The sequence below is a fragment of the Sinocyclocheilus grahami genome, unplaced genomic scaffold (genome assembly GCF_001515645.1).
Source record: "Sinocyclocheilus grahami isolate Dianchi unplaced genomic scaffold, SAMN03320097.WGS_v1.1 scaffold196.1, whole genome shotgun sequence".
Lineage (NCBI taxonomy): Eukaryota > Metazoa > Chordata > Actinopteri > Cypriniformes > Cyprinidae > Sinocyclocheilus > Sinocyclocheilus grahami.
This window is the reverse complement of record NW_015505375.1, coordinates 160,637-177,221: the sequence shown is the minus strand read 5'-3', so window position 1 is coordinate 177,221 and position 16,585 is coordinate 160,637. Positions and strand designations below refer to the sequence as shown.

General features: G+C 37.0%; 1 protein-coding gene across 1 annotated transcript in view; it reads left to right on the top strand.

Moving 5' to 3' along the window:
• Window positions 1–712: 712 nt before the first annotated feature.
• cxxc4 (CXXC finger 4) overlaps window positions 713–16,585 on the top strand; it is a 24,357-nt gene continuing 8,484 nt past the window's right edge. The window contains exons 1-2 of the mRNA XM_016285399.1: window positions 713–775; window positions 2,713–3,651. Of these exons, the coding sequence (XP_016140885.1) occupies window positions 2,827–3,651 (825 nt within the window). The 5' untranslated portion in view covers window positions 713–775; window positions 2,713–2,826. The remainder of the gene's footprint in view (window positions 776–2,712; window positions 3,652–16,585) is intronic.

Sequence of the window (16,585 nt, the reverse complement as noted above, 5' to 3'; positions counted from 1 at the left end):
GTCAATGTCTTCTTCCACGTGTTCTTCAAAATGTTTTCTTTTGTATTTCACAGCTTTAAATATGTGGTGCTAACGGAACTTAGTGATCCCCCCCACACACTTAAAAAAAACTTTTGTTAGTGTAACCAAACATTGTTAATTCATATATTAAGTTACATTTGTAAATAATTATATTGACTGAAAAAAACAGTAAAGCACATTAGGTTACCAGAAAAACATTTAGTTTTTACCTGCATACTTGCCTAACGAGCTGACTGCCTTTCTGACAGCAGGGTTATGAGCCAAAGTGTCTAGGTTTTGAGGCAAACCAATATGAAAATATATTTTGTAACTGCTTTTAAATACACTCGATATTGTAATTGATTAGACTACTTACACGTAATCTGTGAGACTGTAATGTAAAGAGTTGCCAAACAGCGAGAGAAAGCACGCTGTTTCCCGGTGGAGATTGATGAGCATCCCCCTCCCCAGAGCTCCTGGTGTTTCTATAGTAATTTCCAGCCAATGATCAGTTGGTGTCCACATCCCCATCCTCCTCACCTCAGCACCAATCAGCCACACACAGCGACAGGAGACACCTCACCTCCAGTCATCGCTCCACGGACAACAGGCTCAACCCGGACGCCATCACAAACATATACCCTTTCTTCTACTTTTCTTCGCATGAAGAATGGCGTTTTGTGCTTAAAGATGGTGTTTTTTGTAGTGAATACTCGGCGTGTGTTTATTGTGTATTCATCGCAGTAATGTGCTGCTCTAGTGTCTGGATTGTCTGGTAGGTGATGCTCTTTCATTTTTTTTTCTCTCGCTTAGCTATAGTGGCGCATGCTTTCTGAATGTCCACTGTTTTATTATTTATTTCGGGTGGTTTTGAAGGCGCCAGAGTGATTAAATTCCATTATGCAATTTGATCTGAATGTCTCGGGCTGTACTCGACGGCACACTTGTCTACTCTCGACCTCTTTCAGTCTCCTCTGAGTATCGGATATTTCTTATTCTCTGAACTTTGTTTACAGCTTGAAAATCAGTGGTTTAAAAGCACCTTTTACTCGTGAACAGAAACATTTAAAACAACAGCGATGATAATAATACTAAATTAATGATTTGCATCATCAGTGTATTGTGCATTATTGCTCAGAATAGAAAACTTCTTATGCTTGTGAGTGTAAAGTGATCTTTTTTTTTTTTTTTACTCAGTTTTGTTCTGTTTGCCTTTAATTAGGAAGTTATAAAGCAGCATGAGCCTCTTTAAGAAACTTAATAAAAACATTACTGGCTTCATGTGAGGTCGCAATTTGATCTGAATGTCTCGGGCTGTACTCGACGGCACACTTGTCTACTCTCGACCTCTTTCAGTCTCCTCTGAGTATCGGATATTTCTTATTCTCTGAACTTTGTTTAAACAGCTTGAAAATCAGTGGTTTAAAAGCACCTTTTACTCGTGAACAGAAAAATTAAAAACAACAGCGATGATAATAATACTAAATTAATGATTTGCATCATCAGTGTATTGTGCATTATTGCTCAGAATAGAAAACTTCTTATGCTTGTGAGTGTAAAGTGATCTTTTTTTTTTTTTTTACTCAGTTTTGTTCTGTTTGCCTTTAATTAGGAAGTTATAAAGCAGCATGAGCCTCTTTAAGAAACTTAATAAAAACATTACTGGCTTCATGTGAGGTCTCAGATGATTAATGACAGGGTCTTAGATATCCAGTATTTATCCAATTATCGGTAAATTAAATTCAGAACTAGATGTTAACAGAGCTTTGAATTGCTGTAGTCATCTTGCAATCTACCACAGACAGTCAGTGAGAGAAAGTCTAGTGAAAGGTAATGCAAGTAGAGGAAGATGTGTCTAATAGGCTTTTATCTGTGGCAACAAAACCCAGCCAGACTGGGAGATCGGAAATGGATCCCCCCACACACTACAGTTGCCAAGGTCTGGGACTTGGTTGAAGTGAGCCTCACAAAGTATCCTTGTATCATTGGGTGAATCCTGACAATGTGCTTTATTATAATATTGACATATTTTCGTAAGAACTTTTTGCTTAATGCATGATTACATGTTGTTGTTTTTTCTTTTTTTAAATTAGAGACTTCTAAAGTTTGAGGTTGCTTATATTTGAGATATCTATTACAAAAAAAAAACATGTTAAATGTGCATGCATGTTTTGTTTCTATTATGATGCTACTTTTATTTTCCAACACATGTTGTTGTTTTTTCTTTTTTTAAATTAGAGACTTAAATTTGAGGTTGCTTATATTTGAGATATCCATTACAAAAAAAAAAACATGTTAAATGTGCATGCATGTTTTGTTTCTATTATGATGCTACTTTTATTTTCCAAGTATTGGTCCCATTATATAAATAATATAGCAAATAATGATCTAATTTTACCATTTCTTTCTGGGAAGTCAGTGTACTGACAATATATTTTTTCAATCTTGGTGATGAAATTACATGACTTTCACATATGATTATGCCTGTTTCCTATGGTTATGCCACATAAAAGTGTCATAGCTACAATGGTAAGTCACGAGATTAGAATCCCAATTTTATGGCTAAAGCAATCAGGAGAGAAAAAAAAGAAATTTTGACAATTTTGACGTGAAGTAAAAACCTTTCACTATAGTTGAGTAACTTGGAAGTGTGAGATGATGCACAGGAAATTTTTGTCACTTGTATCCGTAATTGTTGTTCTCTTGTTTTAGTGGAGAGGATAAACCAGGATGGTAACGTGTTGTGTCTAACAAGCTTCACCTTGACAAAAAACAACTGCCACTCTCCCCTGAATTTTTCTTGTGAGCACTTGAAACTTAGCAGTCATGTCTAATCTTAACAATGCACTTTGCATTGAAAGTGGCCAGAGCACCGACGTGTCACTCTTGCAAAAGGATAATCTTCAGGACGGTGGATTAAGCCAGCTGTTGGATTACAATGCCGAAATGGAAAGGTACAGGTCGTTTGCAAACTTTTACAAAACCAATGGGGCATTTCCACAGACCGCTAAGATTGCCCGCATAACAACACCAATTTTTCCCAGCGCCAGAATCGGTGTGTCCCCTTGGAACTGTGATAACGGCATGCTCTGGGGAAGGAAATCAGCAGCAATAAACCCTAATAGGACCAGCATGCATAGAAACGACTCCCAAAGGCCGGGGAAACCTGGCATGCCGCCAGAGACGCTGCAAATGGCAAATAATAATTTCCTCTCTAGCTTATCCCCTGAACACTGCAGACCTTTAGCAGGAGAATGCATGAACAAGCTGAAATGTGGTGCTGCTGAAGCAGAGATAATGAATCTCCCGGAACGTGTTGGAACTTTTTCCGCTATTCCGGCTTTAGGGGGCATCTCATTACCTCCCGGGGTCATCGTCATGACAGCCCTTCACTCCCCCGCAGCCTCAGCAGCCGTTACAGACAGTGCGTTTCAAATTGCCAATCTGGCAGACTGCCCACAGAATAATTCCTCCGCATCCAGCGGAAACCCAGCGAAAAAGAAAAGGAAAAGGTGTGGGGTCTGCGCGCCCTGCAGGAGGCTAATCAACTGTGGAGTGTGCAGCAGTTGTCGGAACCGTAAGACAGGCCACCAGATCTGCAAGTTTCGGAAATGCGAGGAGCTAAAAAAGAAGCCTGGCTCATCACTAGAGGTGAGACGACGGCTCAGACACCACACTCCCCCTCCCTCTCTCCCTCCGTGCACTCAAAAGCATTAACCTTTCCTTCTAGTCACGTTTCTAAGCCCTTGAAAATTGTTTCCATGCCCACCCATGCCTGAACATCCCCCCAGCTTCTCAAATCTGCCTACCCGCCTAGCCTAATTGGCAGTAATTAGGGGTGTTTGTGCGGAGCGCAAGCTGAGCTTGGCTCAGACACCCCTAATTGCTGCCAGTCAGGCTGGGGCTGGAACGCATCCGAACAACCCAGGGCTTGGCTCTGCTCCAAGCTGAGCTGGGAAATGGTTTTCAGCAGAGAGCCATCCTTCTCTGCACTTGGTCATTTTAACCAATTATAGAAACTGTCTCCTGACGAGGCTAGTCGATCTCTCCCACAATGGGAGCAATAGGAAAATTCCTGCTGCTGTTCTTCTATCACACTTGGGACGTGGAACGTCTAGTTTCTCATCCTAATATCCTTACACATTGAAAAAGAAATAGGAAAAACAATCGAAAGCATTTTTATTATTGTTGAATAAATGAATCACATAAAGAAAAGACAATAATGTGTCTAAAGAAATACCAATTTGGAGTATAAATCAGCCTTAATGTGTCCTAATGCATCTCGAACAACACCGAATGACTACCTACTCATCTAATATGTAATCAATGCACCAAAACAAAGGTTTGAAAATTGCACATTGACTTGTGTGTCTGACATCAACAGGCACTGACATTCCCTTCAACGAACTGCAATCACAATCAGTGGTTACAGGAGATGCATATGAAAAGCATGTTAAAGGGGTCATATGATGCGATTTCAGTTTTTCCTTTCTCTTTGGAGTGTTACAAGCTCTTGGTGCATAAAGAAGGTCTGTAAAGTTGCAAAGACTAAAGTCTCAAATCCAAAGATATATTCTTTATAAAAGTTAAGAGTCAACCACGCCTACCTAAAACGGCTCGTTCTAACATGCCCCCACATGTCTACGTCACGATGTGGGAAGATTTGCATAACGCTGCCCAAATGTTCACGCAAAGAAAGAAGGCATAACTTTTATTCTCGCTGTAGTATTGCTGTTGCGCCGCCATGTTGTGAAGGCGCTGTGTGTTTCGTTGTGAAAGCGAAACTAATGTCTGTCACATGCTTGAGGTATTCGGCCAATCACAATGCACTGCATAGCTGGCCAATCAGAGCACACCTCGCTTTTCAGACCAATGAGCTTTGTAAAAATCGACACGTTTCAGAAAGGCGGGGCATAGAGGAGAAACAAGAATGTACAGTATGTGGAAAATAATGTGTTTTTTGAACCTTAAACCGCATAAACACATTTCATTACACCAAATACAAAAAATAATGTTCTTTTTAGCAACATCATATGACCCCTTTAATACCAGTTGTTAATAGGGCCTAAAGCATATTTTCACATTGAGTATTCTACACCTGCTGATTGAGTGTATTTAGAAAATTTATCTAAATACTTGTTAATACTGTTTTCTAAAGTCTGTTGACTTGTGTGCAGGTTAAGGTTGAGTGTGACTGTTGTTTGTTACATGTGTTTGGTGTTGTAGCAGCTAGGATAAAGTATATGCTGTTCTACTTCCTTCTCTTTACTTCACCAAGAACGTACAGGCGAAGGTTCTGAACACTGACTTGGCATTGTTGATGTGATTCTCATGTGTGATAGGTGGAGTGTGGACATTTTTTGATTTTAAAATACTTTTAACTATCCCAGCTTAATATACATGGACAATATGTAAGCTACTATAAGTTTATTTTCTCATGATAGCATTAGCAGTGCTTATTTGTGGCGCTTTCAGAACCTTCAGAGCCTTTCAAAATCCCATCAGTGTGACCAGTGGCAGATGAAGTGGTCTGGTTTTTTTGCTATTCCATTTGTTGCTGCTTATGAAACAGATGTACCATACTTCACCTAAAGTTTAATAATGTATTACTTTATTTTAGGACATTATGGCAGTTTGGAACTTTTTAAACTATTATTTTATTTATTTATTTAATAAATCTTCATTTTGAGATTGTGTAATACAAATCAGCATATTAGAATAATGTCTGAAGGATCATGTGACAGACCGGAAATAATGACAGCTGAAAACTCAGCTTTGCCATCACAGGAAAAAATTACTTTTTAAAATGTATTAAAATAGAAAACAGCTGTTATACATTGTAATAATATTTTACAATATTCTCTTGGAGCTCTACTTAGTATGTGTGGAAATGCAGGGTGATCTGAGTTTGCTGTAAGACTGATTAGCATCCTCAGCCCACACACAGCCTTTATTAATTTATATTGAGCCGACAAGTATAGAAGAACCATGTGCCTTTACACAAGCATCTGCGGACACACACAGACTAAAATATACTGACTTTTTTTCAGTTTATTATTGACTTGCTTCCAACTATATGTATGGTTACACAAAACACAAACACACACCGATTCACACACACAGACAAACACACACACACACACACATATATGTAGACCCAGCTGATTGCACCTTTTGCTGCTAACAAATGATAAACTCCCAGTAAGCAGCTGGATGTTGCTGTCAGTGTTTTGCACCTGGGAATCACCCTGAACTAATTATATCTTAAGCGGCAGTGGAAAATGCAAATTAGAATTTTACTTACACCCCTGAAATCGGAGAGCCAATTTAATCTAATACCGCCTTTAATTTAGTGCGCTAATGCAAGACCCTGGAGGATTACCCTGTGTCACTGCTCTGCTGTTTTCTCTCTCTCTCTCTCTCTCTGTCTTTCTCTCTCTCTCAGACACCAGAATGGATTAGTCTAGCAGAGTCATCTTATCTTTCCTAACGTTTCCTGAGCTTGCTTTGAGTCCAGTAATGCTCCAGGTTAGTCAGACAGTTTGAGCTTGGGTTCGTTTTTGGAAGTTAAAAAAATTATAATTTTGATCAAAGGCTGTGTGCATACATAAGACAGGATCTATATTGGAAAGTGGTTGTTTTTGGTGTGAAATGAACTGTTTTTTATGATGATGCACAAAGATAGATTTCATGATTTAGTGATTCCTCTGTGATTATGAGAAGTACCGCAGCTTAAATGCTGCATAAAATATTTAAATTTTGCTTGAGGAAATTAAGTGTAAGACAAAGTATTTAGTTTGTTCCATGAATAGGGCTGTTTTTGGCTGTAAAAGACTGATTATCTGACAAACAGTTTGCCAGGATAAATTAAAATAATAGTACACTTAAAAAGTATAATGTCATAATTTATTCATACACTTCATTCAAAACCATATATACAGTATTTACAGTAAATGACAATCTCCTAATATTACCAACAACAACAACAAAAAAATCACTGTAAAGGCTATATGACTTCTACTATAGGGCAGTAAATTGTCACAATAAATGTCTTCTGAAACAGCATCATACTGAAGCTTTGTGTGAGGAACAGAATAAAATATAAAGGGATAGTTCACCCAAAAATTAAATGTTTTCATGATTTACTCACCCTGTAAACCTGCATGACTTTCTTCTTTGCAACGTAATAGAAGTTATTTTTTTAATGTCTTGAGAAGTGTAATTTTTCTCTCTCTTTGGAAGTCAATGGTCAACAAAAGTTGTTACCTACATTCCACAAAATATCCACAGGTTTGGGACAACATGAAGGTAAGTAAATAATGACAGAATTTTCGTTTTTGGGTGAATCTCTTTATCTTATTATTCACTGAATATATTTTTCCCTCCTCCACAGTTTGCGAATCTTGTTAATGCTTACAAATTCAAGTTTTTAAAAAATCCCATTGCTCTGCACAATGTGCTACAACATTTTTGCTGAATTTATTGTTTTTTCTTGCGCTACCAATTAAGACTGAAATGTAATCAGACATGCCTGGCCTGTGCCCTTACCCATGCTGTCTCCTTTGACCTGGCTTGATTTAACATCTCCAGTTCAGTGGCGAAAGCAACTCATTATCAGTGGCCGTTTTCTAGGATGGGGAGGGGTGGCGGATCAGTGGAGGATGGTCAGGGTGAAAGTGTAGGTGCTGCGAACGTTAATGTGTGGCACTTTAAATTTTAAACAGGAGACTGTAAATAATTGATGGCTAGCTCTGGATGAGAAGTTAAATGGTTCCCCATCATTGCAGTGACCTGCTTGAAAATACGTGAAGAAAGTCAACGCAGAAGGGGTCTTAGTATTTACATTAAGGCCATAAAAAATATTGCAGACATTTTGTACCACATTTCAGCAACATTTACAGATTTAGTTAAAGATACATAAAAATAAATAAAAAAAGAAAGAAAGAAATTACAAAGAAATTACTTTCGACAAATGTTAAAAATTTTGTCAAATGAGATCAAGGCTCATAAACCCTTGTAAAAAAACTGAAGTACACTTTATCATACTTTTAAAAAGAGTACTTATTGTGGAAATAATATACTCTAAAAGAATGTGCAAACTGAATTAAATGTTTTCAGACACTCAAATGCATCTTAATTGCAATTAAATAAAAAATATTATAATATAAATTTATATTAGATGCAATCAGCTTTTAAGAACTTTTGAACTTTAGAGTGTTTTTGGCCACTAAAGTAGGATTTAAGTACATATTTATATGTAATTTCATAATTACATAAATTGTCTTTGAAATATAAAGCGTACTACTGAATTTACTTTTATGCATTTATGTTTATTTATATATAATCAGAAAACTTATAGAATAAAAAAGAATACAAATAGAAAAATAGAATAGAATAAAATAGAATAATATAATATTTATTCTTAATAGAATAAAACTTGTATGTAATGTATTTAAAATATTTGTAATTAAAGATTTGTAATGAAAAAGTTGCATTTTGCATTTGATATTACTTATTTTATTTACATAACACATGTATTATAGGGCATTGTTCCTGCATAAAAAAATTAATTATGAGTTACAAATACACATTTGAATATGGGGTTTTATCTCATTCTTAAAACTCTTGTCTTTGCTTCATGCTGAATCTACACAAATAGGTGTCAGTATAAAGTCCAAGTTATTTTAATTTAATATATATATTTTATATATATATAAATATTAATATTGAATATTTACATTATTTTAAACACACAATGTCCAGCACACTAAAGCATGGAAAACAGTAATATTGTCAAATGACTTGAAATTTGACATAGATTTGGGTATGAACAGTAGGGACAAAGACTAATAAAAGACTTAAAGACTAACGATCCCTATACCAATATTTACAACAACTGCAGCTGATTTTGCATTAATCGAATCAAAACACTTTATTAACTTAAAGTTCCAGTAAAGTGGTTTGATGAGTGTATTTTTTCCCCTCAATGCTTTATTACATATTTCCAATTGAAATAAGAAGTCAAGGTGGGGCGTATCAAATAACTCTTCTATAGTGCTTTAAAATACAGCATTCTGTGTAGTATGTGTAGAATTCAAATGGGTTGGATAAGTTTTGTGGTCTCGCACAGATGATTGGCGCTGAGAAGCACTGAAAATTTTATGAGAGGCTGATGAAGTATGATGTCATTAAAATTGTCCATTCATATTGGTGGTTGAGAGAGACTGTAAAATCTTAAATCATAAATCTTCTATATGCAAATTTTGTCATTGTTTTGGAATACTCTTTTTTTTATAGATTAGCTTAAAGGAGACTTAAAGGAGATATTATGCCCCTTTTTCAATATGTAATATAAGTCTATGGTGTCCCCAGAATGTGTCTGTGAAGTTTCAGCTCAAAATACCCCACAGATAATTTATTATATCATTTTGAAAATGCCCATTTTGGGTGGAAGAAGAAACATGCTGTTTTTCGTGCCTTTCTCTTTAAATGCAAATGAGCTGCTGCTCCCTGCCTCCTTTTCCAGAATAGAGTTGCGCCATTACAGCTCGGACCTGCTAAAAATCATCTGTTTTGGTTCTGATTATCATGTTTATTGTGCTGAAATCATGCGTTTTAAACCATATTAGTTTAAACTTCTGATATATGGTTTTCTGAGTGCACACATCCGAAGCACACGGACAGAAATCGGCTGTCACAGCATGTGAGTACTAAACTAAGTTCTCATTCACAAAGGGTTACGTTAAAAACACTCATGAGTTACAAAAACAGTCGGTTATGTCTGTGAAGGTAAACAGCTGGGAAATAAACCGCATGTTTATATTAGATCTGTGTGGCAGCAGCAATATACAGTAAATAAATCTATAAATCCACTGCTCTCTTGTCTCCTCTGAGGCTGGGACTCTAAATAGTGTCCTATGCTCATCAGTGCAGCCAAAGGCAGAACATTAGCATTAGAACTGGTACATCATTGTTGCTTGCAAAATCTTGTGAAACCAACAAGTGACTAAAACGATGCAACTCATCGACTGGCCGCTAGAGGCTGGCTCTAAACGGGAGTCAGTCCCATAGACTCCCCATGTTAAAATGCCCAACTTTACAGCAGAAAAAAATGTTTACAGCCTGGTACAAAAAGTGGTTTTGGTCTATATAGCTAATTTTGCCCTTCATGACAACTGTGAGGGGGGGTGAATTTTTTTATAACTCATCCGTTTAAATTAATGAATGAATGAATTAATTAATTTATGCATTTAGCAGAGGCTTTTATCCAAAGCGACTTACAGTGCATTCAGGCTATACATTTTTTACCAGTATGTGTGTTCCCTGGGAATCGAACCCACTAAGCCTTAAAGTTCTGCATAATTAAGGGCGTGGCCACTTGAGTGACAGGTGGATTGCCGCTGCTGTCACCACCGTCGAGGTGGGTGTGGTTTTTCCCGCCTCTTTGCCCATATTCGATTATCCGGGAGTGACGCGCGGTGATGCGCTGCCAAGATGGCGACAGCCGGACCCGCCTACTTTAGGCTTCAAAAACGCTCTTCGGAAACCTACGGGTGACATCACGGACACTACGTCCATGTTTTTATACAGTCTATGGTGGAAACGTGCAGATTAAGGGGCGGTAATATTATAATGAAATCCCTTTGCAATGTCACTAGGGGAGCGAAATCAGATGCACTCATTTTTTTCAGACGCTTACTGGGTTAATCTTTTTCACATTTCCTTGGTTGGTAGATGCACCGGGGACCTGATTATAGCACTTAAAACCTGGAAAAGTCAGATTTTCATGATATGTTACCTTTAAGGCTAACATATTTATACTAAAAGCTACAAAACATTCGTTTTGATTGGATTTTTGCTCTCTCTTATTTGTCCCAGTGATATATACTGACATCTACTGGTGTGGATGCATAGAGTATGTTTATTAACCATTGGTGCTTCACACCAGGCTGTTTGTTTATGTTTTGTTTCTTTCTGTCTGATGAACTCAGGTGAAGAAAAAGTGTAATTCTCTCTTTGTGTTGTGGAGATACAAAGAAAGCATGAAAAGAAAGTCTTATCTTAATTTCTGAGTGTCTGTTAATACAGTATGAGGTTTTAGCTGATTGCACATGTTGATTGTGCAAAATGTCTTTGAATGTTACAGTGTTGTTGTTACAGCGTCCTTAATGTTTCTGTTATACTTTTTTTGCTTAAACTATATATGTATTTTAGTCTAATGCATCTTGCTGCTGTTTTTCGAGACACATTTTCTTTACTACTTTTCCTCAGACCTTAAAATATATCCTTGTCAATTTTGTAATGAGTTATGGCTTCTTAGCACATCATTGTCTATGTTTTTTTCTTGTGTCTTAGAACACACATCAATTAAATTGACATTCTTGGATTCAGTCCCAACAAATAATCGTATGTTCTCAGTGGATCATGCTGCAGGGTATGGCTGCCTCAACATCTTTCCCATTTTTTAGTGTATGGTTCGCCACTGTGTTGCTATGTCTTTGACAGACACATTTTGTGCTGTGATGGCTGCAGCTGTCTTGTCTTCATGCTCAGCACTTGAAATCCTGCCATTTTTCCATGGGGAAAAAGTAGGCTACTGCTACATACAATCACCGGACACTTTTTTATTGGGTACGACTGTTAAACTGCTCGTTAATGCAGATATCTAATCGGTCAATCACATGGCAGCAACTTTAGACATGTAGACATGGTAAAAACGATCTGCTGAAGTTCAAACCGAGCGTCAGAACGGTGAAGAGAGGACTTTGAGCGTTGCATGGTTGTTGGTGCTGCTAAGAACAGTACAGTACCAATTGTACCAACTGAGCATCTCATTTAAATGCCTCAGCCTATCTGAGTATTGTTGCTAACCATGTCCATTTCTTTATGACCACAGTGTAACCATCGTGTGATGGCTGCTTCTAGCAAAGCTTAAACTATCTCAAACTGTTTTTTTAAACATGACAATGAGTTTACTATACCCAAATGCCCTCCACAATCACCAGATCTCAATCTAAAAGAGCATCATTGGGATGTGGTGGAATGGGAGATTCGCATGATGGATGTGCAGCCAACAAATCTGCATCAACTGCATGATGCTATCAGGACAATATGGACCAAAATCTCTGAGGAATGTTTCCAGCACCTTGTAAAATCTATGCCACAAAGAATGCAAAGAAGTCATTTCTGAAGGCAAAAGGGGATTCAAGCCAAGCCAGTCGATTTGGTCAGTCAAACTTTTAAATACATTTTAGCATTTCTGTAGTAAACGTACAAATTCACACTCCTTGTACCATTTAAGTGGTTTTATTATGATTGCATAGAGCAAAAGCAAGTGTGTGAGGTTGTCATGGCAACCAGATACATTGCACGCAAATTACTTGTAAAGGCTGCGCTATCTATTTTTGATGCGCTAGCAATAAACATGTTGAATATAATGCACTATAAACACATTTGTCAACAGAATCACAAAGTAGACTTTAAGCAAATCAACTAGTAAATTACCCACTCGTTAGAGTCTTTCGTTTGGGAGACAATAACTTTATTTACTGTGCACTTTGATCTTTAAAGGGGTCATATGATGCTTCTAAAAAGAACATTATTTTGTGTATTTGGTGTAATGAAATGTGTTTATGCGGTTTAAAGTAAAAAAAAACACATTATTTTCCACATACTGTACATTATTGTTTCTCCTCTATGCCCCGCCTTTTTGAAACGCGTCGATTTTTACAAATCTAATCGGTCTGAAAAAGCGAGGTGTGCGTACGTTGTGTTGCATTGCATCGCGCCGCGTAAACATAAAACTCTGTCTGCATTTGTGATCGGAGAAATGACAAACAACAAGTGCTACTCTACTGCCCAAAACTCACGTTTGAATCATCAGTGGAAATGAAAAACACAGCGGCCTAGCGTGAGGGGAAGCCCCGGCTTAGCGTGCGCTGAGGCCGGGATAGAGTGAGCTGAGGCCTTTAAAGGCCTGCTGGACTCCGCTTAGTCCACGGTGAAAGTTGATGTATTCCCTCAGCAACCAGCACAGATCAGCTATAGGCATGACGAAGCGGATATCGTCCTCGTTTGGAAGACCAAACAAAGTAGTTTCGCTTTCACAATGAAGCACACAGCGTCTTCAGGACATGGCTGCAGCGTCAACAATACTACAGCGAGAATAAAAGTTACGCCTTCTTTCTTTGCGTGAACATTTGGGAGGCGTTATGCAAACCTTCCCAGATCGTGACGTAGGTATGTGGGAGCGTGTTAGAATGAGCCGTTTTAGGTAGGCGTGGTTAACTCTTTTATAAAGAATATCTCTTTGGTTTTGAAACTTTAGTGTTTGCAACTTTACAGATCTTCTTTATGCACCAAGAGCTTGTAACACTCCAAAGAGAAAGGAAAAATTGAAATCGCATCATATGACCCCTTTAAAACTTTGCAGACCTTTTACACTCACAAACAGCTATATTACACAATGCATGAAAGATAATATTCGAAAAGCATAATGGGGCACTTTGAGTCAGTGTTTCACCTTTCAATAGTTTATAGGTAGCCTATATGCAAATCACAGGATCTTTGGTATGACTGGAAGAAGACTATCAATTAATGACCAACATGTAATTTGTCTAAGCTTGAATAACTCTGTTAGGGAGAAATGATTGCTCCCTCTAGATGAGGACCTTTGGTTGGAGATATATTGAAGTCTGTAATTTAACAAATATAAAAGTATTAGATCGCTCCAGAATGGAAATTCTGTGTTCAGTAGCCTCCTGACTTTCCCAACATGTATAACTTTTTCCCTGGAATACTGAAGGAAATGTTTAGATGATCTCACTGCCCTTTTCCATACACTGACCATAAAAAAAAATATTTTCACATGTGCACATTCATACTTTGCTTGTACCCAGCATTTCTTTTCAAATGTATTTTATTTTTTTTTGCAGTCTGACAATCACCAATCATAAAGAACAGCATCACAGTGTACACCTGGTGTTACAAACCGTTTTCAGTTCTAAATATGTAGCTATTTCTGCTTAAAATGATGGATTATCTTTACCAACCAAATTTGGTATCTTAGAATATATTTTAGAATCTGAATTAGGATTGATAAGTAAGTAGAACTGAAATAAGATCTGAAATACAGAACCGGCTTATCTTAGAGATAATTTTTCTACTTAGAAAATAGTACCTTTTCTTCAGTCCTGAAGATGGCTAAAATAACTGGAATTGGAAACAGGCAGACCGAGGGCTTCACAGTCAGTGGGAGGTTCAGTTTAATTACCTTTAAAATATTAGTGCTCCCCGAGAAGCTGTCCACGCTCCCACACATATGCTGGTGAATCTGTTTAGAGAGGAAGGCCGGTCAACTCCTGTTTTGCATTTTGATTTAACATTTCAGAGAACAGGCAATCTGTTCAGATCGCTTAGCCCTCGCACCGATACACCCACATGGCTCATCATTATGCTGCACTCACTCACTCTCCTGTGCCGACACCAGTGACTGACATCCCGCTGCTATTCTTTAAAGGCCTGCGGGCCGCCACAGGGAGGGAAGCTTTCCACAAAATGTCCCCTGAGAGCCCTTAGAAAGCACCCTGCTGCCACTGTCTTCCTCTCACTCTTTCACCATCCGCTCTTGTACCTTTTCTACTTATGTTTCTCCGCCGCCTCCTAAAAATTAATTTTTCTTTTTCTATCCCTGTTCATTTTCTTGATGTAGATCAACAGCTAACAGTGACATCAGCCTTATTTCCCTGTTTCTCACTGGCCTTTCCTTTTTTACCACTGTTTATGGGGTTGTTGTCTGACCAATGATGATATCTTAGAAGTGCTCTTACAGAAAGCTGGATGGTGTTCTCTAGACTGTGTTGACAGACTCTGAATACTGAGCAGCTTAAAATTATAATGGAGATGTATTCATCATTCAACACCTTTGAAATTTTGGTTGGAAGATGTTGAAAATATCTGTGTTTTTATTTAATTCTTAATTATGTGGTGCTACTTTATTATGCAAAAGGATTTTATTGTTTTATTTTATTTTACTAACCACTTGTCTAATGTGAGGTCCAAGAAATGCTAGAATCTATCCCAGCATCTTGTGTCAGAAACAAGGAAACAGTATTGATGGTCGGTCCACCACAAGTCTTTTTTATTTTATTTTACTTATTTTTTGTATTTTATTTTTATTATTTTTATTTTATTAACCACTTGTCTTATGTGGTGTCACAGAAATGCTAAAGCCTATCAAAGCATCTCATCATAAGCACGAAAATGGTCTAGACAGCCAGTTCATCATAAGTCTTGTATTTAATTGTATTTTATTTTATTAAAGGGGTCATGTGATGCTGCTAAAAAGAACATTATTTTGTGTATTTGGTGTAATGAAATGTGTTTATGCGTAAGAGGAGCATAAAAAGAATGATGATAAGGAGGTGAGCTTAAAAATTACACAAGCCAAACTTGTGTCACCACCATAAGCACCACAGTTCAACATGCAGAAAATGTGCACTAAACACTAGACCAACACTTTTTTTCTAAGAGCATTTATAGTAAGAAACAATCAGAATCCATCCTTTTTGTCAAAGGTGTAGTGTAGGCCTACATTCAGTGGAAATTAATAAATAACTACATTAAAACTAAAACAAAACAGTAGCATTTAGTGAGACATTTAAAGTAGTCTCCAGCTTGGTTGTAACATCTCTCCTGACTGGCTATCTCTGTTATTTGTGTTAAGTATTATGTGAGGGAAAAATAGCCCATGACCTCCAGATGTACTTTATGGTATTCTAGATCTTTACTTTTCTTACAAGGTCAAATGTATACTCGGAAGATGGCATGAACATTACATCTCCTAACTGCTCTCTTCACACATTTCTTCTCAATATGTCATTCTCTTTCTATGTCCTTATCTGAAAAGATGCTTTATATTAAACAGGTACTTTTCTATCATGCTCTGTGGTCTGATAAATGTGATAAACTCAGACATTGCACTAAATTCCACTAAATAGCTCTACAAAATATTACTACTACTTGACAGATATCACAGACTGCTGTGGACTCTGGACTCTCTTCAAAAATAAATAAATAAATGAAATAAAATAAAATAAAATAAAACACAATGGAAGTGAACAGGGCTGATTTTTGGAATATTTAAAACATATTGGAATACATTTTCTTTCAAAATGCCCATATTATTTGATTTGTAAAGCTGTTTAAATAATTTTTTTAAGTCACTTTAGGACTTTGGGCATTACGTAGTCATTGCAGCAAATCATAACTACACAGAAAAATAAAATGAGAACTTTGCGAATATTAGTCAATTTTAACTGCTGTATTGTGCAGATTCTGTCTTGTAACAAATCATATCTGCTGTTGTAGATAATTGCATCATTATAGGTTCATAATCATACAGAATTTCTCCCAAAACAAAAACCCTGCAAATAACTGCTGTAAAGATATGCATTATATATTTAATATTTTAAACACTGATATGATAGCTAATTCACATGGGCTACATCAAACTGTGAGATCCTTAAGTAATATATATATATACATATACATACATATATATATATATATATATATATATATATAT